Source organism: Setaria italica, chromosome IX, assembly GCF_000263155.2.
Source record: "Setaria italica strain Yugu1 chromosome IX, Setaria_italica_v2.0, whole genome shotgun sequence".
Lineage (NCBI taxonomy): Eukaryota > Viridiplantae > Streptophyta > Magnoliopsida > Poales > Poaceae > Setaria > Setaria italica.
In genome coordinates, this window is record NC_028458.1 from 41,434,691 (window position 1) to 41,459,117 (window position 24,427).

Genomic DNA, 24,427 nt, shown 5'->3' on the forward strand with positions numbered 1-24,427 from the left:
TCGTCTGTACTTCTTTAGTACTCTGAAAAAGCAAAAGCTCAATTCTTATGTGTGTCTTTTCCATAATTCCTGGTACGGGCATATCTTATGCTCACCATTCTTGCGCAGACACCAACTAACACATTTCCGTATATTCGACAAAATGGATTTACTAAGGAGAAAGGAATGCCTGTTGGTAATAAGGCAATGCACGCAGCTAAGAAGTGTCTAAAAATGTAACAAGAAAAAACAAGCAAATTTAACTTAATACATAATCTCGGTTAAGATAAGATACACGGTCTTGATGGCTGACAGTATTTCTTTGAAATAAAAACAACAACACATCAAAGCATAAACACAGAAAAGGAAAGGATAGGTAGAGGTACCCAAGCTGCACCTTCATTGTTAGATTTTTGGTCACAACTGTAGGCACCGATATCATTTCAGGGTAACAATTATGGGCCTTCACACTGCAAACTATGCTTCAGCTGTGACCAGGAAGTGAACCTGAGAGAAATGGGACATATGGAAGATATGGAAGAAATTCATCATAGAAAAACTCTTTGAGACTGCATATGACACAAACTTTCCCATGATCCATGTCGTATGACACCAGCATATGCATATCCTCCTCACACCTCCAAACAAAGAAAATCAAATTGCATTCTGGATGGATGGCAATCAAACAGTAGTCCCGATCAAACATTGGATTCTTCTCCTCGAAAATATGTGTAGTGCTAATGCTGTACTTAAATAGCCACTCATCACCATCATAGTCCTCAAGAATCCGGACTGATAATTTAGAGGTATCACAGTCCCTCATATTTATGTAATACAATAGCCCCTGAGATTGACCAATAAAAGAAAAAGGGCCTCTGCAGAAGTTTTCAACACGCATAGTTTCCAGCAAAGGAATGGTCCTCCATGTCTTCCCCTGTGTCCACTGACAGTATCCTTAAATCATAGGTCAGCAGATGCAACTTTCCATTGAGAAAAACAGCATCTCTATCGACTACCTGAAGCTCATTGTCCCAACCATTTTCATGGTGACTCCACGCACCTGTCTCCAACGAGTACATATTCACACCAGAGATGTACCCATATAATCCTCATCCTCCTCTATAATTTGGAACACGTGGAAGTGGAGGGAGATGGCCGGGTCGAAAAAAAGACGGTATGCACAAGCACTGCTGTCGTGGTCAGAGTCCGGCAGCACAACCCATTTCTCTGTTGCAGGATTGCACACAACATAATCGCTTTCGTCCCTTGGGTAGACTTTCCAGCAGAGGCAGAAGAGAAGGCCATTGCAGCAGATCTTTGGAATAATCAGCTTGTAGCCGGTGATGAAGGTCAACGAAGGGTCTGAAAATGGCCGACGCTGACCATGTCGCTGCAAAGGATTTCGACAAGTTATTAAGATCTACGATGTAGCCGCAACACTTTGCGGCGCTTAGAGACATCTTTCCACTGGCCAATGATCTGACTGATGATCAGCTCATGCAAATCGCGGTCAGCGCTGGAACGGTGAGTGACCATCGGCGCGGCAAGCAACACAATTGGTCGTGGTCATGCTCCATGGATACGGCGAATCTCAACATATTGGTGTGGAACATGGGCGGCTTGAATGCGCGCTGCCGCCGGGTTGCTCTTCGCTCGGTACTGAGAGACGCGAACGCCTCCACCGTATGCGTCCAGGAAACGAAGTTCCAGTTCCCAACAAACATTGACGGGCAGGTGAAAGGCGTGGCAGAGTTTGAGGCCGAGCAGGACGAGCTGATCAAAACCACTTAGGGAAGAAGATGAAGATCAAGAAAAAGTACATGGAGACCTAGAAAAGGAGCTGGACACCGCCATGACGGGCCTGATCGAGAAGCACAAGCCGGACATCTTCCAGGCCATATGGTGTAGTGCAGGTGCTAAACACCTCCCCCTCTTGGGTTGGCCTACATCAGGAGGAGGAGGGGCACACCCATAGTATTTCTACGCTCCTGGCGTAGTTGATTAGTTGTATAATTCCCTGTATAATCATTAAGGGGAGAATGTTCCGTGTGCGTGCGCCCGGTCGGTCCGCGATAACAACTTCTTATCGTTACTTTCTTCAAAGATACGCAGCTCTCCTACGTATTCTAGGGAAAAAAAGAAAATGGTTGCTCTTCGTCCCCTATGATGCCAACGAAATCTGGAAATATTATCATGTCTTTCTCATGGTTGAGCCTGCAGCTGCGGTAGAAGAAGCCGGACAGCGTCTGGGGAATCTTCTTGCGGTGCTCGGGGTTGGTGATTAGACCGTACCAGTGCCAGGAAACGCACTTGAAGCAGCAGACGGATTTGGCCGGCAGCCGCGACAGGATCTCGACGATGAGATCGTCGGTGAGGTGGGCGGCGGCGCTGGCACTCTTCTTGGTACTATCCATCTGTGCGCGAGTCAATCTGAGAAATGGGGATAAGCAGAAATGAAGAATCGAAGAAAGATTCAGATCAAGAGATCAGTGCAGGGGATAGAGGGAAGACGGAAGAGCAAGAAGGCGGGTAGGCGCGTACCAATCTGCCGGCGGAGGGCACCGTAGAACCATGGTGGAGCGGAAGACTGGAAGCGACGGCTGGTGAGAGACGGTGGCTCTCTGGCGTGGGTTGGCGGTGGCGCGGTGCGAACGGGGACAGTCACAGTGTTGTCACGCAGCTATGGATGGACCATGGGCAGATCCGCAGATGGGCTCGTGAGGAACCGAGGATACTTGCATGGATGCATGCAAAAAATCAGCAAATAAAATTTATTACGAAATTTTTGGTCAATAATTCTTAATAAAAAATTCGATGACAATGTTAGAAACTATCTCTAAGGAGTACAGTTCACAATTATGCATATACTACAACAAAGAGATAAGAACGTTATATCACATCAGATAGTCATTACACGAAATTTTTTGGGTAAATAAAATTTATCAAACCACACCAATAAGCACGATATTATGAAATATCACCGAAAAATTGTCCCGGGATGGAGTAGATTTTATAGATAAAGGAAAATTGGTTCTATAGTATCGCAAGATCCCGACTTCCGTAAAATACAACTGAAAGATCCCAACCTTCATAAAATACCACTAAAAGATCCTGGTCCCGTAAAATACCACTGAAAGATGATAACATTAACTGAAAGTAGCACTCCGTTAGATTTTAGCATAAACGGTGTTAACTAGGACAAAAATACCCCTCCCTCTTTCCGCCATTGCAGGACATAAACGACAGTTTTAGTACACTTCGAACAGCGAATTCAGCAAACTTTGGACAGCAAATTAGGCACACTTTGGACAAACAATTCAGGATACTTCCAGGTTAATTTCAGCATCCTTCCAGCAGCCATTTCAGCACAGTTAAGAACATAAAGTTCAGCCCTAAAATAAGAGTTGTTTCAGCATATAAACACCATCTACTTCAGCCATTACAGTAGTAGTTCAAGGTATATGACAACAATAGCAGTTGTTCAAGGTAGCACAAGTACGGAACAGTAGCATAAGGTCTAATTTTGTTCCATACCAGTAGCGCAGACAAATCCAAGCCTAGCCTAGCGATGCATCCTGGTCATATGTCTAGTGCGGACATTGGGATGGAAGGGCAGCCTAGGGACGCAAGGCTGGGCTGCGGACGGCGACGAAGGGGCAGCAGACTGCGGCAGACGGGCGGCAGCGGAGGGCGCCGAGTCGAGGGACCGGCGGCGGCGGAGGGCCTTGGGAACGCCCGTGCGCCGGCCTGAGGACTTCCGCCTGAAGGTATGCGCAGAGACGGAGGTACACGCTGCGCCAGTTGTAGGAGGGGCGGCATCGCAGATGCTGGGAGTGGCGGCGCCACCGTTGCGAGAGAGGGAGGACGACGGGCTGGTGCAGGTTGAGGCGAGCGGTCGACTGGATAAGACTGCTTAGGGCAATCACTTCGTCCGGCAGACGGTCTCATGCATTGGCACATAATTTTGAGATGACTCAACAAACAACCCGTACAATGAGTTATCTTATAATTTGTCTAGTAGAGTTATATAATTCCTTAATTTATGCGTATAGAAAAAAGAAATATTATAAGTTGCATGGTAATAATAACTCATACAATGGTTGTTGAGTTATCCCTTAGTCCTACAATTTAGCTTATTAGGTGGTTGTTTCGCGAAACAACGACCTTTTTCTCTCTCCTCGCTCTCTCTCCTCCACATCATCAAAAATCCTATGTGGCACTGCATGAGACGACTTATGAGAACCCTGATACGTAGCAATATACTTGCTCTTAAGACTCGATCTTTTCGTTTGTCCTCAAGCCAATGGTAGAAAGTTCATTCCATGTTCATGTTTATGTGCTAAAATGTGCCAAAAGAAAGTTTTGGGTGAAAAGATGTAACGGAATGCGAGTTTTAGTTAACGTTTGCATCTTTTGATGGTATTTTACAGGGCTAGGATTTTTTAAAGTATTTTACAGAAGTCGCGCTCTTTCGATGCTACAGAACCAATTTTCTCTATAGATAATACTTCCCAAACCCACGACATAATAAAGGTGCTTATTAACGTGGATCTATTTAATTGCCAGCCACACTTTTCATTAACCTTTCTGCCACTTCTTCATAGGTTTGGCTCCATATGGCATACATTGAGCTATCTTTGGCATATGCCGCACGACCGCTGTTTATCCTCTTTGAGTCTTACTACAGTAGCATCTGAAGGATCACATCTTGAAGACTTACTACGGGAACATCAGAAGGATTGCATTGCAGTGCTCTCTGCGAACAACTCTGAGAACACAAGTACCAACGGACAATATATGGGGGTTGGGGGCATGCGAATTGTGCCCAGGATCATGTATCACAGGTACCTCCTCTGCAGTCTGCACACATTTCATCAGACATCAGGGCACTGTCATAAACCAGGAAATCACACTGCTATCTGCGTACACGCATAAACATTGCTGTCATCTCCAACCTGGACACACTTTGTTTCAAACAGGCTGTTCTCCAGGTGACCAGGTCCAATCTTGAGTTCTTCACTACAGGTTCCCTCATCTAGATTTCTTTATAGTACTATGAAAAAAGAAGCAAAAACACAAATCTTCTACGTGTTTTTCAAATTCCTAGTGAAGGCGTATCTTACTGACTTCTTTTTGTGCGTAAACATCACCATAATTCTATATAATCAACAAAATGAATTTACTATGAAGAAAGAAATGCCTCTTGGTAATATGTCAATGCACACAGCTAACGAGTGTCAACAAACACAATAAGAAAAAAAAACAAGCAAATGTAACTTATACACAATCAATGTAAAGATAGTCTGCAGGATCTTGATGTCTGACAGCACAAGCTGCGGCTACATTGTTAAATCTGGTCACAACTGTAGGCATCCACATCATCTCGGGGTAACAGTTGTTGGCCTTCACGTGAGTTATGCCTCTAGCCTTGATCAGCCACTGAATCCGAGAGAAATGGAACATACGGAAGATATGGAATAAACGAGGGGGTGTTTGGATACGAGGTGCTAAACTTTAGCAGGGTCACATCGGATGTTTGGATGCTAATTAGGAGGATTAAACATGAGCTAATTACAAAATTAATTGCACTGGTGGAGTCTAATTCGTGAGACGAATCTATTAAGACTAATTAATCCATCATTAGCAAATGGTTACTGTAGCACCACATTGTCAAATCATGGACTAATTAGGTTTAATAGATTCGTCTCGCGAAGTAGACTCCATCAGTGCAATTAGTTTTGTAATTAGTTTATGTTTAATATTTCTAATTAGTATCCAAACGTTTGATGTGATGGATGCTTTAGCACCGAGGAGCCAAACAGGCCCTGAGTCACGCAAATGCTCTTTGAGACTGCATATAACAGAAACTTTCCCATGGTCCATGTTATAAGACATCAGCATATCTTCACACCTCAAAACAAAGTAAATCAAATTGCAATCTGGGTGGATCCCGATGAAAAAGTAGTCCTGTTCAAACCTGAGACCCTTCTTTCCAAAAAGCTGTGAAGCGTTAATGTTGTACTTAAATATCCATTCACCATTGTCATAGTCCTCAAGAATCCAGACTAACAATATAGAGGTATTGACGTCCCTCATATTTATGTAATACAATCGCCCTTGAGATTGACCAATAAAAGAAAGAGGGGCTCCAAAAGAGTTTTCAACACGCATAGTTTCCAGCAAAGGAATGGTCCTCCATGTCTTCCCCTCTGTGTCCACTGCAAGTATCTTGAAATCATAGGTCATCAAATGCAACATTCCATTAAGAAAAACACCTTTAGAATCATCTACCTTCAGCTCACTACTCCAAATATTTCCCTTGTGACTCCATGCACCTGCCTCTGATGAGCAGATATTGATATTCACACGAACATTATTATATCCATTGTCGAAGGATTTGGGGCCAAATCAACTCAGGAGTATTTCCTCTCCTGGTGCCTTTTCTTATCACCACTCTTTTACATTTTAGTCCTGCATATATATCAATATTACATACGCACACCAACACTCTCCCTCAAGATGGGCAGTATATATCTATCATGCCCATCTTGTCACACGAAGACACACACTCTTTAACACTTAACCCTTTTGTTAGACAATCAGCAATTTGTCCCTTAGAAGTTACAAACCCTAGACTTAAAGTTCCATCATCAATCCTTTCTCTAATAAAGAAGCGGTTGATCTCCACATGTTTGGTTCGATCATGTTGAACTGGGTTGTTGGCAATGTTAATAGCTGATTTGTTATCACACCAAAGCTTCATAGGCCTCCCCTCCTGGAGTTTTAACTCAGTTAGAAGATTTTTTACCCACAATAGTTCACTCAGACTCTGTGACATAGCCCTATACTCAGCTTCTGCAGTGGAGCGTGATACAACAGGTTGTTTCTTGCTTCTCCAAGTCACCAAGTTACCACCAACAAATACACAATAGCCTGAAGTTGATCTTCTGTCATCAGGGCAACTTCCCCAGTCTGCATCACAATAACCTTCCACATTCAGATGTCCATTTTTTTTAACAACAAACCTTTGCCTGGATTCTTCTTTAAATATCTCAAGATTATATAGACTGCATCCATGTGATCACTCCTTGGTTCATGCATATATCTGCTTACTACACTCACAGCATATGTTATGTCAGGTCTTGTATGACAAATATAGATGAGGCACCCCACAAGTCTTTGATATCTCTCCTTATCTATAGGATGTCCAGATTCAGCATCCAATTTGTGGTTTTGCTCTATTGGTGTAGTGGTTGAATGACACCCAAGCATACCTATCTCATCCAGTAGATCCAGAACATATTTCCGTTGTGAGAGCACAATCCCTCTAGGAGATCTTACTACTTCAATCCCTAGAAAATATCGAAGCTGTCCCAAATCTTTAATTTCAAATTCCCTTCTCAAATTCTCCTTCAATCGCACCACCTCCAAAGTATCATCTCCAGTGATAATAATATCATCAACATAGACATCTAAGATGGTTATGTGATTTTTGGAACATAGATAGAACAGAGTATGATCTCCATTACACTACTTATATCCCATAGCAAGCATTGCACATTTAAACCTGTCAAACCACGCTCTTGGCGATTGTTTTAGTCCATATAAAGATTTTTTCAATCATAGCACCTTACCTTCTGTTTCAGTAATAGTGAATCCAGGTGGGATCTCCATATAAACCTCCTCTTTAAGATCACCATGAAGGAATGCATTTTTAACATCTAATTGATATAATGGCCAATCAAAGTTAGTAGCACAGGAAACCAAGGTCCTCACGGTACTCATTTTTGCAACCGGTGCAAATGTCTCATCATAGTCAATCCCATATGTCTGGCTGTACCCTTTTGCTACCAGCCTTGCCTTATATCTCTCCACTTTTCCTTCAAGGTTTTGTTTCATAGTATATACCCATTTACAGTCAATCACCTTCTTTCCAGGAGGAGAAGGTATGAGCTCCCATGTGTCATTTTTCTCAAGTGCTGCCAATTCTTCAAGCATTGACTTTTTCCATTTTGGATCTTACTTTGCTTCTTTCCAATTTTTTGGAATTTGTACAGATTACAGGGTTGTCATAAATGCCCAGTACTCAGATGGTAATGACCCATATGACACATAATTACTTACCTCATTGCTATGCTCACCTTCACAATTATCCTCAAAGCCATATCTCACTGGAGGTTTACCTGCAGTGCTCCTTGCTTCTCTTCTTAGAGCAATAGGTAAGTCATTCAAGTGATCCCTTATCTCTCCTCCTGACTCAGGCAACTGGTCATTCTCATTATCACTTGAGTGAACTTGGTCACTTTCAACTTCATCAACAATAGTGGTGGGTTGTATGGGATTTTCTCTCCTTCTTCTCGTATATACTCGTAGATTCCTCTCTGTAGGAGACTGTTGTACTCCCCCTTCCTGTATAGTGTCATTCACTTTAACTGAATTTGGGATTAGACCAACCATAACTCTCTTCTCATTTGCTTTTGTCTCAACTCTACACTCCATTTGCTCACTATCTTCTGATCCAATTGGAGGGTCTAAATCAATGAACAGAGAACTTAAATCAGTCTTCTCACCATAGAAAGGAACTGATTTCCTAAAAGTTACATCCATACTTACAAACATACGACGCTCAGATGGGCTCCAACACTTATATCCTTTTTGTCCTGATGAGTACCCCACAAAAATACACTTGATAGCTTGAGAATCTATCTTTCCAACCCCCGGTCTATGATCTCTAACAAAACATGTGCATCCAAAGATTTTGGGTGGAACCAAAAACTCATTTTTTCCAAATAACGTTTCACAAGAAGATTTCATGCCAAGTATCCTTGATGGCATACGGTTTATCAAGTGAATAGCAGTCAAGACTGCCTCACTCCAAAGGAACTTAGTGAAAGGATCTTGATATCGCCTAAAGGGGGGGTGAATAGATGAATTGACAAACTTTAATCTAAATTCAAACACCTTGAGCCTTGCTGCCTGGACAGACCGGTCAGACCGGTTTCCCAGACCGGCCAGACCAGTTTGAGGCAGTGAGGCACACCAAATTGATGCTTGATCCCCTATTCAAATTTTAGCACCAACAATCTTGAAGAGTGTCATTTGTAGATGATATTTGGCAGAATAAACTTGTCCCTGCACACATTAATGACACACCCAAGTAGATCGGAGCGGAAGCACAAGTAAATGCTAGAATACAACAAGTAATGCAAACCGTAAAGAGGACACGAGGATTTGTTTATCCGAAGTTTAGATTCAACCAATGAATCCTACGTCTCCGTTGAGGAGCCTATTGAGATACGAGTCTTTTTCAACTCCCTCCCAACAAGCCGGGTCTCTTTCAACCACTTTTCTCATCTCCACTAGTTGATCTTTTCCCTTGCGGAGGCAAGATCACAGCCCTAACAAACTTGCCGCTGCTCACCACACGTTGGGAGCTAGCCGGCGACACCTAGCCGTCTAGGAGGCAAACCTCCAAGAGTAACAAATGCTTCAAGGCTTTCTCAACACGAACCACAAGTGCTCAACCTATGGATGGCTCTTCTCAGCTCACAATTGCTCTCAATTCACTTCTCTCTTCCACCCAACTCACAAGATTTCACTTAATTCACACAACCTCACAAAGAGGGGTTGGGGAGAGCTTTTCTTGGCTTTGGCCTGGCTTAGAATGTCTAGGATCACTGTTTTTGGCTCAGGAGCAGCAACCTCCAAGAGTGGAGGTCGTGGGGTATAAATACCCCAAAGAGCAAAAACTAGCCGTTGGAACACTGGACAGACTGGTCAGACTGATCTGCTAGACCGATCAGACCGATCTAACTTGAAAACTAGCCGTTGGTACTTAGACTGGTCAGACCGGTTTACTAGACCAGTCAGACCGGTTTGGCTGAGCCAGCCACAACGCTCCTAACACTCACTCTTGTTGACCTAAAGGTTAAGCCAATCTTTGTTATGTGTTTTGTAATCTTGAAATCACTCAAGAGTATCTCTCAGGGTGAAACTCACATGGGTCAACTAAGAGCACTTTTGGTATTGTCAACAAGCTAATGTTGCATCCCTCTTGATAGTACAGCATACCTATACTCAAGATGAAATATAAAAATCATATCATCCTCTTGAGTTTGTAAGTCTTCATTCTTGCCATACTTTGATTTTTAGATACTTGAGGGCTTCCAACATAATCTTCAACTTGAGCTCATCCAACTTGAGCTAGTGACTTAAGGCTTCCTTTCATCCATAATAAAGTATACTTGAAGTCTTTAGTCACTCCATTTTACCAACTATGATAGACTAGATGCATTGCATTGATTCCCTCGGTAAGGCTTAGAAATGATACCTCGAAACCCCCCGGATACTAGCTACTTCACCCTAGCAATATGCCCATGGCACAAGCCGTCGCTTATCCAAAGCTTGCTTAGTCCCTCGTCTCTAGTATCTCGTTTGATTTCTTCACCCATTCTTGCCACATTAAGTTTAGCTTTGCTTTGACATTTATAGTTAAATCCCATTTGAAGTCTTCTTCAAATGCTTGATCTAGGTTGATAAAGAAACTTCCATGAATTGCAATCTTCCACTTAATAAGACCAATATGTAGATCATAAGCTCGTGTCTTTTAGCATGTCCTTATGAAGTCTTGAATTTCCTTCTATGAATATTTCGAGCTTTTCTTGATGACCCCTTTTCTTTTGGTAACACAAGCTAATAATTTACTTGGTAAGTTATAGATCAAACTATAAAAACTCATCCCCAAACATCATTCAACTCTTGCTTGTTGTTGTTCTTTAATTTGTCTTTAAGGGATCACATACTTGCTTGCTACCTTCATTATGTGCCGTATGATACTCATTCACTTGATAAGTCAATATTGCAATATGAGTATAAGAATAAACTCCTGCTCACAAACTTAGACAAACAAGTTAGTCCTTTAATCGTTTTATCATCCAATTCACCAAAACCCACTTAGGGGTCTAGATGCACTTTCACTTAGGCATATTCATTGTATACATAAGTGAACGAGTTACCTCCAGAAGATGCCTATTCTTCCTTTCAGCCACTCCATTTTGTGGTGGGGTATTGGGGCATGAAGTATGGTGTAGAATTCCTTCTCTTGAAAGGAAACCCTGAAATTCCTTATTCACATATTCAGTTCCATTATCACTCCGGATAATTTGAATAGAAGTGCCAAACTGATTTTTTACATAAGCATAGAAAGCCTTAAAATATTCAAGTACCTCACTTTTATGCTTCATTAAATATAACCATGTCATACGAGAACAATAGTCAATAAAGGTAACGAAATATTTTGCCCGACTTATAGCAGTGACCGGAGAAGTCCACACATCTGAATGGATTAATATAAAAGGTGATAAACTTCTTAAAACCCTGCTCACATATGAGCTTCTAGTGTGCTTCCCGTACTCACAGGCATCACACATTAAATTACTCTTATTCACCTTAGACATTTCATGAGGGAACATTTTGCTCATGACATCAAAAGATACATGTCCTAAACGACAATGCAACAACATCACCTGAGCTTCATCTTCACTAGCTGATAGAGCAAAATAGACTTCTTCTCTTGTCTTGCTTCTATCAAGATAGCAGAGCCCATCATGCCAAGTTCCAACTCCAAGATTTCTTCCAGTCCTCCTTTCCTGAAGTAAACAATTTTCACGATCAAGAAGCACTCGACAGTCCATTTGATCAATCAACGAGCTTATTGAAATAAGATTCACAGGAAAGGATGGAACATGTAATACTGATGATAAGGTAATAGATGGTGTGCATTGAACTGTCCCAACACCTCTAATAGAACGAGAGGTTCCATCCGCAGTTTTGATTGTCCCCTTATAAGAATGTGAGTATGGTGTACAAGATGTAAATTCATTTACCTGACCTATGACATGCCTTGATGCACCTGAATCTAATATCCAATTGGATATATAATTTTGGTTGAATGTACCTGAGTCTGAGTGAACCACAGCAGCAACAGTGTCACTCGAGGATGTTGTTTCTTGATTGTTCAGTTGAGAACCCTTTCCGATTTCCTTCCACTTCCTGAACTCATTTAGCTCATTTGGCGAAACTGTAACTGATTCTGCAGCACACCCATCTGACATTGCATGATTAGCTCTAAAGCTTACTCTTCCACCACGACTTGCACCTCCTCGGCTAGTACCACCTCTTAACATACCTCTGCCTCAACCCCTACCACGATTTGGTTTTAGTGGCTGACGGCAATCATGAATCAAATGCCCCTTTTCACCACAATTATAACAAATTCTGGTCTCTTGGGACCCTGCTACCACATAAGCTTGACTTGGTGAATTTAAGGTGTGACCCTTTATCACTTTGAGTCTTGTCTCCTCCTGTGCCATAGCAGCAATAGCTTCTTCAAGACTAGGGAGATCAGCTTGATGGAATAATGCAGCACGTCTTCCTTCAAATTCTAGATTTAGGCCCCTCAAAAACTGAAGGACCCTTTTCTTCTCTACCCACTTCTTCACCCAAGCCACACATTCAGGGTGAGGTAACTCAATAGGATCATAATGATCTAAGTCAGCCCATAGTCGCTTCAATTCTGCAACATAATCCATCAAAGTCTGCTCCCCCTGTTTCAGATAATGTATTTTATCATCTGTATCTGCCAACAGCATCACATTCCCAACACTTGAGTACATGCTTGCAAGCGCCTTCCATATCAAGCAATAGTGTCAACAGAACCCGCAGTAGTTGAGGTCATAGAATTGAATAACCAAATAACCACTAAAGCATTAGTGGCATTCCAATTCTTCCAGTCACTGCTCAACTTATCTTTGGGTTCAGTTATTTCCCCATTGATGAAGCCCTCGAGCTTCTTTGATTGCAACAGTAACAATGCTCTTCAGGACCAAGCCAAATAGTTTTTCATGCCTTCCAACTTGATATCAATAGGCATCAACTCCAATTTTTGAACCGTATCAATCTCTTTACTTGAGGACGGGACATCATTCTTCTTTGTAGTTAGTAGTTCCACCAATTTCCCAAGAACCTATTCAGTTCCTTGATTCTCTGCCATAATACAGTGGCTTTGGAACCCCTTGCTTCCTCACAGCAACACTTTCTTCCTCTAGATGCAGTATAGTTGCTACTCCTCCACAAACCAGCACAGATCCTCTTAATTGGCTTGGAAACTAGCAACGACCAGCAACTCAAGTGCTCTCTGCCAAAAACACCAGCAGCTCCACCTTGCACGCCTCCCCGACGCGCAGCTCGATCTAGGGCCTCCGCCGGCCTGCGTCCCTCAGCACGAGTAGCCGCGCAGCCACTCCAGTTCCTCCTCGCCAGCCACCTGCTGCTCCTCCGCTGGCCCAAACTTCACCGCTCACCACCGTCACCCGTGGGCTCCCCGACTGGTGTCGCGGCCGCCCAGAGCTCCAGCACGGGTAGATCCGCGCTGCCGCTACGATTTGCGGCCTTGGGGAAGCAGCACCGCAAGGACGCCCGCCACCGTCGGATCTGCTCACACTCGACGCAGCACCGCCCTCTCGTCCAGCTTTTGCTTGCCGGCCGACATCACGCCGACGACGCCCCCACCATCGCCACCAACATCACCCCCAACCCTAGCCCTGATACCATGTCGAAGGATTTGGGGACAAATCAACTCGGGAGTATTTCCTCTCCTGGTGCCTTTTCTTATCACCACTCTTTTACATTTTAGCCCTACATATATATCAATATTACATACGCACACCAACATCCATAATCCTCATCTTCCTCTAGGAGCTGGAACACATGGAAGTAGGACGAGGCAGCTGGGTCAAAACCCAAATAGTGTGCACACGCATCACTATCGTGGTTGGACTCAGGCAAGGCAACCCATTTCTCTATTGCAGGATTGCACACAACATAATTAGCTTTATCACTGGGGGAGACCTTCCAGCAGAGGCAGAGAAGAAGGCCATTGCAGCAGATCTTTGGATCAATCAGCCTGTATCTGATCAAGAAGAACAACGGGGGATCTGAAAATGGAAGCTCTTCCTCCCCCATGATATCAACGAAATCGGGAAACGTGAGCACATCGTTCTTTTGGCCGAGCCTGCAGGTGGGGTAAAAGAAGCCGAAGAGCGTCTGGGGGATCTTCTTGCGGTGCTCTAGGCGGGTGATTAGGTTGTACCAGTGCCAGGAAACGCACTTGAAGCGGCAGATCGATTTTGCCGGTAGCCGCGACAGGATCTCGATGATAAGATCATCGGTGAGGTCGGCGACGGCGCTGGCACACTTCTTCGATGGACCCATATGAGCGCCTGACAATCTGAGAAGGGGGATAAGAAGAAAGGGAGAAAGATTCAGATCAGAAATTAGTGCAGGGGATGGAGGGAAAGCAAAGACGGAAGAGCAATAGGGTGGACGAGGCGAACCAGTCCGCCAGAGAAGGGCGAGAGACGACGAGGTCTGGCGGCGGTGGCTGCGCAGTGCTAACGGAGTTACGGAGACAAAGGGTTTGTGCCCTCGTTTTTTTAAAAAAAAGGTTGGACTTTATTAATAAAGTGCTATTACATCCCAGCCCTAGAAAGGGAACCCCTCAAGAAAACAAAAATTACATCTAAGTCCTGCAGAGGAGCACCTTCGCCGTCACCGACTGTTGTTGCCGCAAGCCAGTTCTTCTCCATCTCCCGCGATGAAGAAGACCTAGGATAAAGAGCATGGCCGACTCCGGAATCAACGAAGAGTCTTCAAGATTTATGAAGCCCATCATTAGCATACCAAGCACGCACCGTAGAACCACTGAACACACTGGCAAACAACCAAAGGCTATCTCCTCGTCGTCACCAGGGTTAGACACCAATTTCAGCACCGGCAAACCCCAGTCAACGGATAGCCAACCCGCAAGAGGAATGGATAGACACCAACCCGTATACACGAGAAGGTGCACAACTGACCTCACAACAGAATTTTCGGTAACACTAGAACTATCTTGGAGGGACAAAACACCTCCAAAACTTCTCCACAAGACCAACGCTATCGTTGGCATCGTGGGCATCGACGACACCGAGGAAAACACAAAGGAATCAAACACCAGCGCATAAGAGGAAAACAATGACATACCCATCGATGTTGAGACCCCGCAAAAGATATCATCGTCAAGTACCACTTGCACCTCAAACAACACCAAGATTCGCTCACCTCGAACAAAGCCAATGGTAGAGAAGATGTAGAAGTAACAAAAGCTTACTGGTGAGATATATAAGGTGCGTTTGGCAGAACTCCCAGAGCTGATTCTCTGCTGATTCTAGCAGGAGCTCTGCCAAACAGTTTTTCACAGAGAAGTGATTCTCTGCTGATTCTGTGAAGTGATTCTCTGAAATGAACTAAGAGGCTGGGAGCTAAAAAAAGTAGCTTCTCTTGATTCTGTGAAGTGATTCTCCATCCTGATTTTAAGAGTTTATGCTAGAGAATCAAAGAGAATCACTTTCAGCCACAGAATCACTTCTCTCAGAGAATCAGCTCCCACAGAAAATCAGAATCAGATGAAGCTCTACCAAACGCACCCATACATCACCTACCGGATCCGCAATTCCCCAAGCACACCGGTGCCACTAAGGCCACCGGCAGCGAGAATGGAAATCGTGTTGGAGTCATCTTTCTCAACTATTCCTAGGGAACGGGACGCTTCGAGAGAGAGTGTGTGTGTGTTTTGGGTTCGTGCCTTCGTGGGCAGGGTATGTGTGCAGAATTGCAGCCCGTTCCTTGCTGTGGGCTAATTAAGTCTTCTGGTCCAAAAGCCCAAAACCTCTCTCATTTTTTTTAGATGCCTCTTTCAGTGTTTAGGGATCAGGCTGTGCGGGAGAAAGGAAGTCGAAGATCAGGTGGTTTAGAAAAAAAAAACAGTTTTTCATTAAGAGGAAGCGACTACAGCTTCCGGCCATGGAAAAACTTCCCGAACCCTGGTTGCGTTAGCGAGGGGGATTTTTATTGTGCAGTACCCAAGGTTTGAGCCTTGGGTGGGTGGCAACTCTAGTGGATGTCCTACCATTGAGCTGCAAGCTCATCTGCAGATCAGCTGGTTTAGCAAAATTTTATTAGTCGGATGTTTAACAAAATGGCACCTTTTATTGCAAAAATGGGTAAAGAATTAGCAGTAGGTTAAAGTTAAACAAACATAAGACAATCTGAACTAAGAAGATTAAGACATGTTTTGTTTCGTTAGAACTTAAGACGACTTTGATTAACAATTACTCTATTGATATGTTATTTTTGTGATACAAAATAGTAATCATAAGTTAGTACTTCTGAATAAATCTTGTATATTCATAGAGTGATCTTTGGTCAAAGGATTGTCCTAGCGAAAATTATACGTCTTATATTTCTGGTTCTGGAGGGAGGGAGTAATGTTCAAGTTATCATTGAGGATTCTGAACTTCTGACCCGTGAATTGAGAAGACGATCTGAACTCAGTGCTTGTTTTTACTTACTCATAAGCATAATGAACCAACCAAACAAGGATCACTTACTTTCATGATTCAGAATAAAAACAGCATAGGCTAAACAAAACCCAACATGTAGCCTAAACATGCACTACTAGCAATGTTTATTGCGCACAGCAGTAGCTGTTCCCACCCAGCCATCTGGTAGTTCAATTTGCAGTTCAACATTTTTAGACCTAGAAAAAATTACTCCTGTAAAGTACCACTATAGATAGCTGTTCCCACCCAGCCATAATTGACGATCTCTAGATGCCATCTGTCCTAAACCGCTAAGGCAAATGGCAGCAGGGATTTTCCCATGCAAACATTCTGGAATAGATGTAGATGTGAAAAGGAAAGGTGGGGAGGGATATTGGGCATGGGGGGTTAAGCTGCTTGGAATTGGTGAGGTAATATTAGGTGAAGCAAAACGAAGAAACCACAATAGGACTCAACGACCATCGATTCCGAGGCAGTATACATATTCATAGACAAGCAGTTATCTTCAGCAGCAATTAAAGGGAATATTCAAATACCCAGAGAAATGATATATTCTTCAGAGACACTTTACTGTTCAGAATATTCTTGTTCTTTTAATAAGCAAATGTTTCAGGAGAGACCCAAACTAGGAGTTATAGTCTACCACTCTACCTGGTAAAATTATTATTTTTAACTCTCTGCAGATAACAGGAACATACTTGCAAATCAGGACAAGTTATCTAAATTATCTGATGGCATATAGCCATACACATTGAAAGAAGTATAAATGGGTCATCTAATGCTTGAAGTGCTTCTACTCGACTTATCTGCCAACTCTAGCAAGCAGGACAAGTGAATAATTAGCATTTTTCTCTTACATGCTTATCAATGATGAAACACGATAGGCCAAAACTATTACATGATGTAATAATCTGACAATCGAGTGCTATAAATGACCCTACCAAGGACAACTGCTTGATAATAAACATATATATCATTCATCAGAAGAGAAGCAACCAAATAGGAACCACATAAGAAGATAGACAGTCTTACTATTTCCTATCAGTGGAGATCTCATTGGGATTGAAAGTAATTAGGGTATTATCTGCAAATGTTAGGGATAGCTGTCTTTCTGTATATAAGATATGAGATACAGACAGTGCTTCAGCATCTACCTTGACAGCAAATTTCCTTATATAAAGAGCTGAATACATTGTATGCAATTTGCATAACTCAAGTGAGGGCATATCTTACTCCAGCTTTTTGAGTAAACAACTAAACATCACTACATTTCAACATATTCAACAAATAGAAGAATTACGAAGAAAGAAGTGCCTGTTACTAATATAGCATGCACACAGCTAACAAATGAAAAAAAATATATAAGCTGTTAAAAGCAAGCAAATCTAACTTAATATGCAACCTCTGCAAATATAAGCTACAGGAAGTTCAAGACTGACAGCATTTCTTGATATTAAAATACAGAATACATTAAAGCATAAACACAAATGAGGACCAACAAACAGGTGAGGTACATAAGCTGCAACTACATTGTTCAATTTGGTGACAACTGACTGTAGGCATCCACGTCACTTCGGGATAACCAGGTAACAATTGTTGGCCTTCACACTCCAAATTATGTTCCTAGCCTTGTAGCAGACAGTGAATCAGAGAGAAATGGAACATATGGAAGATATGGAAGAAATGGGCGGTCATACAGATGCTCTTTGAGACTGCTAACACAAACTTTACCACGATCCATGTCATATGACATCAGCATGTCCTCGCACCTCCAAACAAAGTAAATCAAATTGCATTCTGGATGGATCGCAATCAAAGCATAGTCCCGTTCAAACATAAGATCCTTCTCTCCGAAAATCTGTGAAGTGTTAATGCTGTACTTGAATATCCATTCACCACTGTCATAGCCCTCAAGAATCCAGACTGACAATTTAGAGGTATCACCAGCTCTCATATTTATGTAATACAATAGCCCTTGAGATTGACCAATAAATGCTTCAGGACCTTTCCAAAAGCACGAGACAGTCATAGTTTCCAGCAAAGGAATCGTCCTCCATCTCTTCCCCTGTGTGTCCACTGCCAATATCTTGAAATCATAAGTCAGCAGATGCAACATTCCATTGAGAAAAACAGCTCCTCTATCGACTAGGTGAAGCTCATTGCCCCAACCATTTTTATTGCGACTCCATGCACCTGTCTCCGGTGAGTAGATATTCACACCATCGATGTATCCATAATCATCATCCTCGTCTGTAATTTGGAACACATAGAAGTAGGGGGAGATGGCTGGGTCAAAACCAAAACAGTACACCAAAGCAATGCTTTCGTCCCCTGATTCCGGCAGGACAACCCATTTCTCTGTGGCAGGATTGCACACAACATAATCGCTTTCGTCCCTTGGGTAGACTTTCCAGCAGAGGCAGAAGAGAAGGCCATTGCAGCAGATCTTTGGAATAATCAGCTTGTAGCCGGTGATGAAGGTCAACGAAGGGTCTGAAAATGGCTGCTCTTCGTCCCCCATGATGCCAACGAAATCTGGAAATATTACCATGTCTTTCTCATGGTTGAGCTTGTAGCTGCGGTAGAAGAAGCCGGACAGCGTCTGGGGAATCTTCTTGCGGTGCTCGGGGTTGGTGATTAGGCCGTACCAGTGCCAGGAAACGCACTTGAAGCGGCAGATCGATTTGGCTGGCAGCCGCGAGAGGATCTCGACAATGAGGTCGTCGGTGAGGTCGGCGGTGGCGCTGGCTCGCTTCTTGGAATGATCCATTTGCGCGCAAGTGAATCTGAGAATGGGGATACGGCGAAAGGAAGAAAGATTCAGATCAGAGATCAGTGCAGGGAATGGACGGGAAGAAGGAAGAGCAAGAAGGCGGAAGGGACGAACCGGTCTGCCGGAGAAGGGCGCCACACAATGACACAACTATGGTGGAATGGCGAGAGACGGCGGCGGCGGCGCAATGCTTACAGAACCGAGCATCGGGTTCGTGGGCCTGTGAGCAGAATTGCAGCCCATTCCTTGCCGTAGGGGGGTCCAAACACGGAGATCCTATATGGCTTCCGGAAGCCCGTCAGTTATTGGGCTTCCAGTGTTGGATATCCATGCGCACGGCGACAACCGTCGGATGCATCTACCTCTTGCAGCCCTAGCTTCCCACTACCTGTGTACCGCCGCCGCCATGCCCATGTGTGCCGCCACTACCCCGTCTGCGCCACGCCCGGCGTTGCCTCGATGCTGGCGCACGCTCACGCCATGCGCCGCCGCGCGCCGCTGCATCCTGCTATCGCTGTCAGGCGTCACTGCCTCACCCGCCACCCAGCCACCTGCTGCTGCCGGGCGCTGCCCCGCCGTGCGTGGGGCGCGCCACTGTCCGTTGCTACCCCGCCATGCACTACCCCTGTGCCCCGTGCTACCCCATCTCCTCCGCTAGTGTGTGCTGCCCTTGCTGTCGTCGAAGAAGAAACTGGATTTTTTTTCCCTAAAATGTTGATTTAGGTTCTAACAAATGTTGAATCTACTCCCTTAAAATGTTGAAATAGAGTGCAACAAATGTTGAAGGTAATAGTTTCTTTCAAAATGTTGAGATGTGTTTTCAAAAAATGTTGAATCGGTTATTTGTGAATGTTGATTTATTTTTCGTAAAATATTGAATCCAGTCTTCTTGGATATCTAATTGGGTCTGATGGACTTTAAAGTTACCACTCTTATCTAACTTCCACAAGTTATATAGGAGCTCCCGTCCAAACATCCAACACCTTTTCAGTTTACTTATTTCCTTTTGAGATGTCTTTCCGTGTTTTGTTACGGAAGAAGCAGAGTGAGGAACGACTCCCATTCACCAGTTGATTGCATGCCACAAATTACTATACTCTGTCTGATAACATTTATGTTTTGACTATCAATTTCTGTAAAAACATATTGTTTCATGTATAAAAGGTTTTACATTATGGTACTATTTTTCATGATGATTTTAGTAGCATCAACCTTATGTTGCAAAACTATTTTGATTTAGTTATTAATGATCAAAATCTTAAAAGCCTTAAAGATAAAATGAAAATTACTTATATTAGAGATTTTTTTGAAACCTATATCAGTGATTAGAGATAGTACTTTTTAGCATAATATGGCCGGTGTTACAGTTTACAGGAGTGAAAAACCATTATCCACGGGTCTGACATAGTAATTAAGCATGGTTGCGGACCAAAAATAGTCTCGAAGAATTTTTTTTCCTCCTTGCGGGCGTAATAGAGTTGTGACATTTTCTTGTTATGGTTAGGTATCAAAATCATTGGTTGATGCACGTGCACTTCTATCTTCTTTAATTGTTTTCCTTCTAAGATTACAATAATTCCGACATTACCTTAATATAAACCCTAATACTAAATCCACCTTCTTGTTTTCAACATCTGGTGAACCAATTGAACAACCAAGCTAGCTTGGCTCTGCAAAAGCCATCCCCCTCTCTTTTTTTTACTTTTATATACACGAGTATTTTTCCCATCCCCACATCCGAATTTCTAGACCCTTAGATCTGAATCGGATGGACCACATCAACTCCACCTCTTCCTTATCTTCTTTAACCTCAGCCTCGGTCGATCCCCACGCACCGCGAGTCCTCCCGACGCACCGCACCCCCACCTCACCGCTACCGCCCTCTGCCTCGTCGCGCCGTCCCCGACGCCGGTGTAGCCCGCCTTCCTCCACCGCCACTCCATCCTCACCGGCGAGGCTCCCTTCCTCCATCCTGGCGCTGGTTGCTGCTCGCCCCCGTCGCCGCCAGCAACCTGCCCGGCTCCGCCGCACCTCCGCCGCCGCCCACTGCCTCACCCACGCTAACCCATCGATGGTCCCCCGCCGCTTCCACAGCCCAACCGGTTGTCCACCAGCCACCCGCGGCTAGCGGCGCCCTCGCGCGGCACGAACCGCCACTACCACCCGCTACCATGCCACCCCAGAGCTCCCTTTACGACTGCCGAATACAGGTACCCCCCTCACCCCCACGGTCCTGAAAACTCCAGACCCTAAAAGGTCGCGGGATCGAGGAAGATGAGACCGGGTGGCATCTCCTTATTGGCCACAAATTCTGGGGAGGCTTGAAAATTTGCGAGCATCGTACAGCTTTCCCCTTTATATATAGGAGGACCGGATCTCAGTTGCATGTCCTTTATTCGTGCAAAAGAAATAGAAGCACGACTTCTGTAGGCACTACCGCTGATTTACTTCAACAAGAACTAAACAAGCAGTCCCATCTCCTTTATATAATATTGGAACCAAAAATAACATGAAACAGTGCTTGAAAGCTAATGGGCTGGACCCAAAATGACAAGGTAATTAATACAGTGCACAAGCACAAAGCGAAAAATTGACAACTCAGAATTGAAGCAAAAAGAAATGGACCTCACGAGCTTCTTCCAAATGTACGAACCATTGGGGTGAAAAAACCGTCGTACAAAGGGAGCTCTTGGTCTAAACCACTCGATCGACGAAACTCCGTAGTATCTTATGGCCATGACTAGCTAGTGACCCGGACCCCTGGGGCTCGGGCCTGAGGGAAGCTGCTGCGTCCACGCCATGGCCGTCGTCTTCGACCACGCCCTCTCCCGCATGGTCGCGTAGGCCGTCGTCGCCGTCGCCGCCGCCTCATGTCTCTCGACGACGACCCGGCCTTCTTCAGGCAGCTGCCTCGCAGCATCTACAGCAGAGATGAGAACGCCGCCGAGGAGCGCAATGCTGAGGAGGAGGACGGTCGCGGAAGCAGCAGTGGTGATCTTCATAGGTGATCGAACGACGTTGATGGCGATCTCGATCGAAGTCTTATTACATGCACAAACTCTACAAGGATAGGAGGTTTTATGCTGGTTATTACAGGCCAGTGTTTTACGGCCGGCCGGTTAGCTTTGTGTCGGCATATATAAGAACGAAGTCTCCCAGCTCGTACTCTAGCTAGAGATTCAGTTCGTTTCTAGAGTGGTTAGAATACTTCACTGTTTTTTGTCCTTTCACAACGGTTCTTTGGTCCGTGAGATTTCCTTGATCGAAGCGGGAACCCGAGACTATTAGACTACTTGGCCCTAATACAACTCGGCTTTTGATGCGTGGACATTGGCTTAGAACACGGCACATGCCGAGTAACATGCCACCAACTTGTTTCGCTTGCAGCAAGCAAAGTTGTTCCAATTTCAAAATTTCCATGTCAATCAATCAGTGTCCAATAACTTGGAAATTGACATTTCAATTCAACCGAATCTAACTAAAATTTAGAGCTGGCAGCTGAGTTGAACACGGGCAAACTTTAGTTTAGCTTAGTATACTAGGAGGCTACAAGCATAGCACGCAGTACAAAAACTGACGAAGTACGTACAGAGAATCAGTTTGCGATCCTCATGTTTGTTCCCTCGCTACGCTTGGCTTGACCACTGCATCACCTATAGTTGCCAGTAGCACGGCACAAGCAAGCATGCGCACGTGAGCTACAGCACGGAGCTCGAAGGGAGCCCGCGGTTGCGCTTGGACTTTGGATCGCTGATTTGGGTGGCGGGCTTTCGACCAGGACAGCATCGCCGGGATACTTTACTCTCTCCGATGCCTACGGACATTGAAGTGGTTATTTCCAGCCCGGCCGGCTCCGAGCACGAGGGTCGCAAATTACGCGCTGCTAAAATGTAGTTAATCCTTGTATCAGTGTAGTATCACCTATGTTAATGTGGAGTGTCATGCGCCGGGACAGCAGCTATTACGCCCTAACACCGGCCTACATGTACCTTGCACATGCGGGGGGTTAACAAATTTAATTAACTGATCGAGGCCAAACTGTCATACCTGCCACTCTCGTGTACTGTGATCGTGGGTACGGTCAACACTACTCAAGAATCACTAACCAGCAGGCGCCCTTTGGCTAGCTAACTGGGGAGCAATTTGGTCACAGGAAGACACTACTAAAAACTGAGCATTCATCCAACACGTTAACACGCATCATTAGTATCGGTCTGTTGGGGATAGATCCCCAGTAACCGCAAGGAGGGAAGAAGACGGACTCCTATTAGGATTTCCCTGTAATCTACTAGGACTCATACTCTGTAATCCTACTAGCACTACTAGGGAATACGCCATCAGTACCGGTTGGGAACCACCCTTTATTACCGGTTTCACAACCGGTATTGCTAGTTTGGTACTAAAGAGGGGCCCCTTTAGTACCGGGTGAAATAACCGGTACTAAAGGGGTATTAAAATTTTTTAAAAAATCCCACCCCGCCGGCTCGAGCCTGACCCCGAGCCCCCCCCCCACCCCCGCCGCCGCCCTTGCCCCCTGCCGCCGCCCTCCCGATGCCCCATCTTGGATCAGAGAGAGGGGCGGGCTTACCACCGTCTCCACCGCATCCACCCGCTGCCACCGCAGTAGCCACCAGCGCCGCCGCCGCATCCACTCGCCACCGCTGCAGCCACCAGCGCCGCCACCGCATCCACCACGGGGGCGGGCGCATCCCCATGCGCTGCTGTCGCTCCTCACTAACACTAATGAGGCGCGAGCGAAGTGGGGAGGGGAGGGGCAGCGGTCGGGGGGAGAGGGAGAAAGGGAGGGGGCTGGGGAGAGGGAGCCCCGACGGGAGAGGGAGAGAGGGATGGGGTCTGCGAGAGGCTCCACCCTCAAATTAAGGAGAGATTGAGGGTTGTTTCTCCTCCTTGGTTTGTTTTGACGGATAAGGCTCTTTCCCTCTACTGCCCACTTGTACATTGTTCCTGTTGCATCTCTTCTGCGGAGTTTGTCTCCCATGGTGAAATCTGTGATGATTGAACTGTTGTGTTCCTCGATGTAGGACCATAACTTCCCTCCCGTGAATATTCTTGCGTGTAACTGCTTCTGTACTGTCTGATACTCTAGTTTTGGAGTCTGACAACGCCTCTCTGATGACATAGAGTTTTTGAGTCTGACAACCCCTCACTGATGAAATAGACTAGCCTCTGTACTATGTATACATGGACTGGTACTGGTCCTCTGACCGATGATCAC

At 44.7% G+C, this 24,427-nt stretch overlaps 2 protein-coding genes and 1 pseudogene across 2 annotated transcripts; all 3 read right to left on the bottom strand.

The window, feature by feature from the left end:
• Window positions 1–463: 463 nt before the first annotated feature.
• On the bottom strand, window positions 464–3,340 carry LOC101754747 (annotated as a pseudogene).
• A 1,358-nt stretch (window positions 3,341–4,698) lies between these two features.
• Window positions 4,699–14,261, bottom strand: LOC101755154 (F-box protein At5g07610-like). Its single transcript, XM_022829759.1, has 3 exons — window positions 13,710–14,261; window positions 5,761–6,353; window positions 4,699–4,839 (listed from the first exon to the last, which is right to left on the bottom strand). The coding sequence occupies exons 1-3, from the start codon at window positions 14,248–14,250 to the stop codon at window positions 4,699–4,701; spliced, it is 1,275 nt and encodes a 424-aa protein (XP_022685494.1). The 5' UTR covers window positions 14,251–14,261.
• Window positions 14,262–17,644: 3,383 nt separating this feature from the next.
• Window positions 17,645–19,503, bottom strand: LOC101755403 (F-box protein At5g07610). The gene is made up of 2 exons (XM_004983870.3): window positions 19,306–19,503; window positions 17,645–19,204 (listed from the first exon to the last, which is right to left on the bottom strand). Exon 2 carries the CDS (start codon window positions 19,186–19,188, stop codon window positions 18,034–18,036), a length of 1,155 nt encoding a protein of 384 aa, XP_004983927.1. The 5' UTR covers window positions 19,189–19,204; window positions 19,306–19,503; the 3' UTR covers window positions 17,645–18,033.
• Between the last annotated feature and the right edge of the window lie 4,924 nt (window positions 19,504–24,427).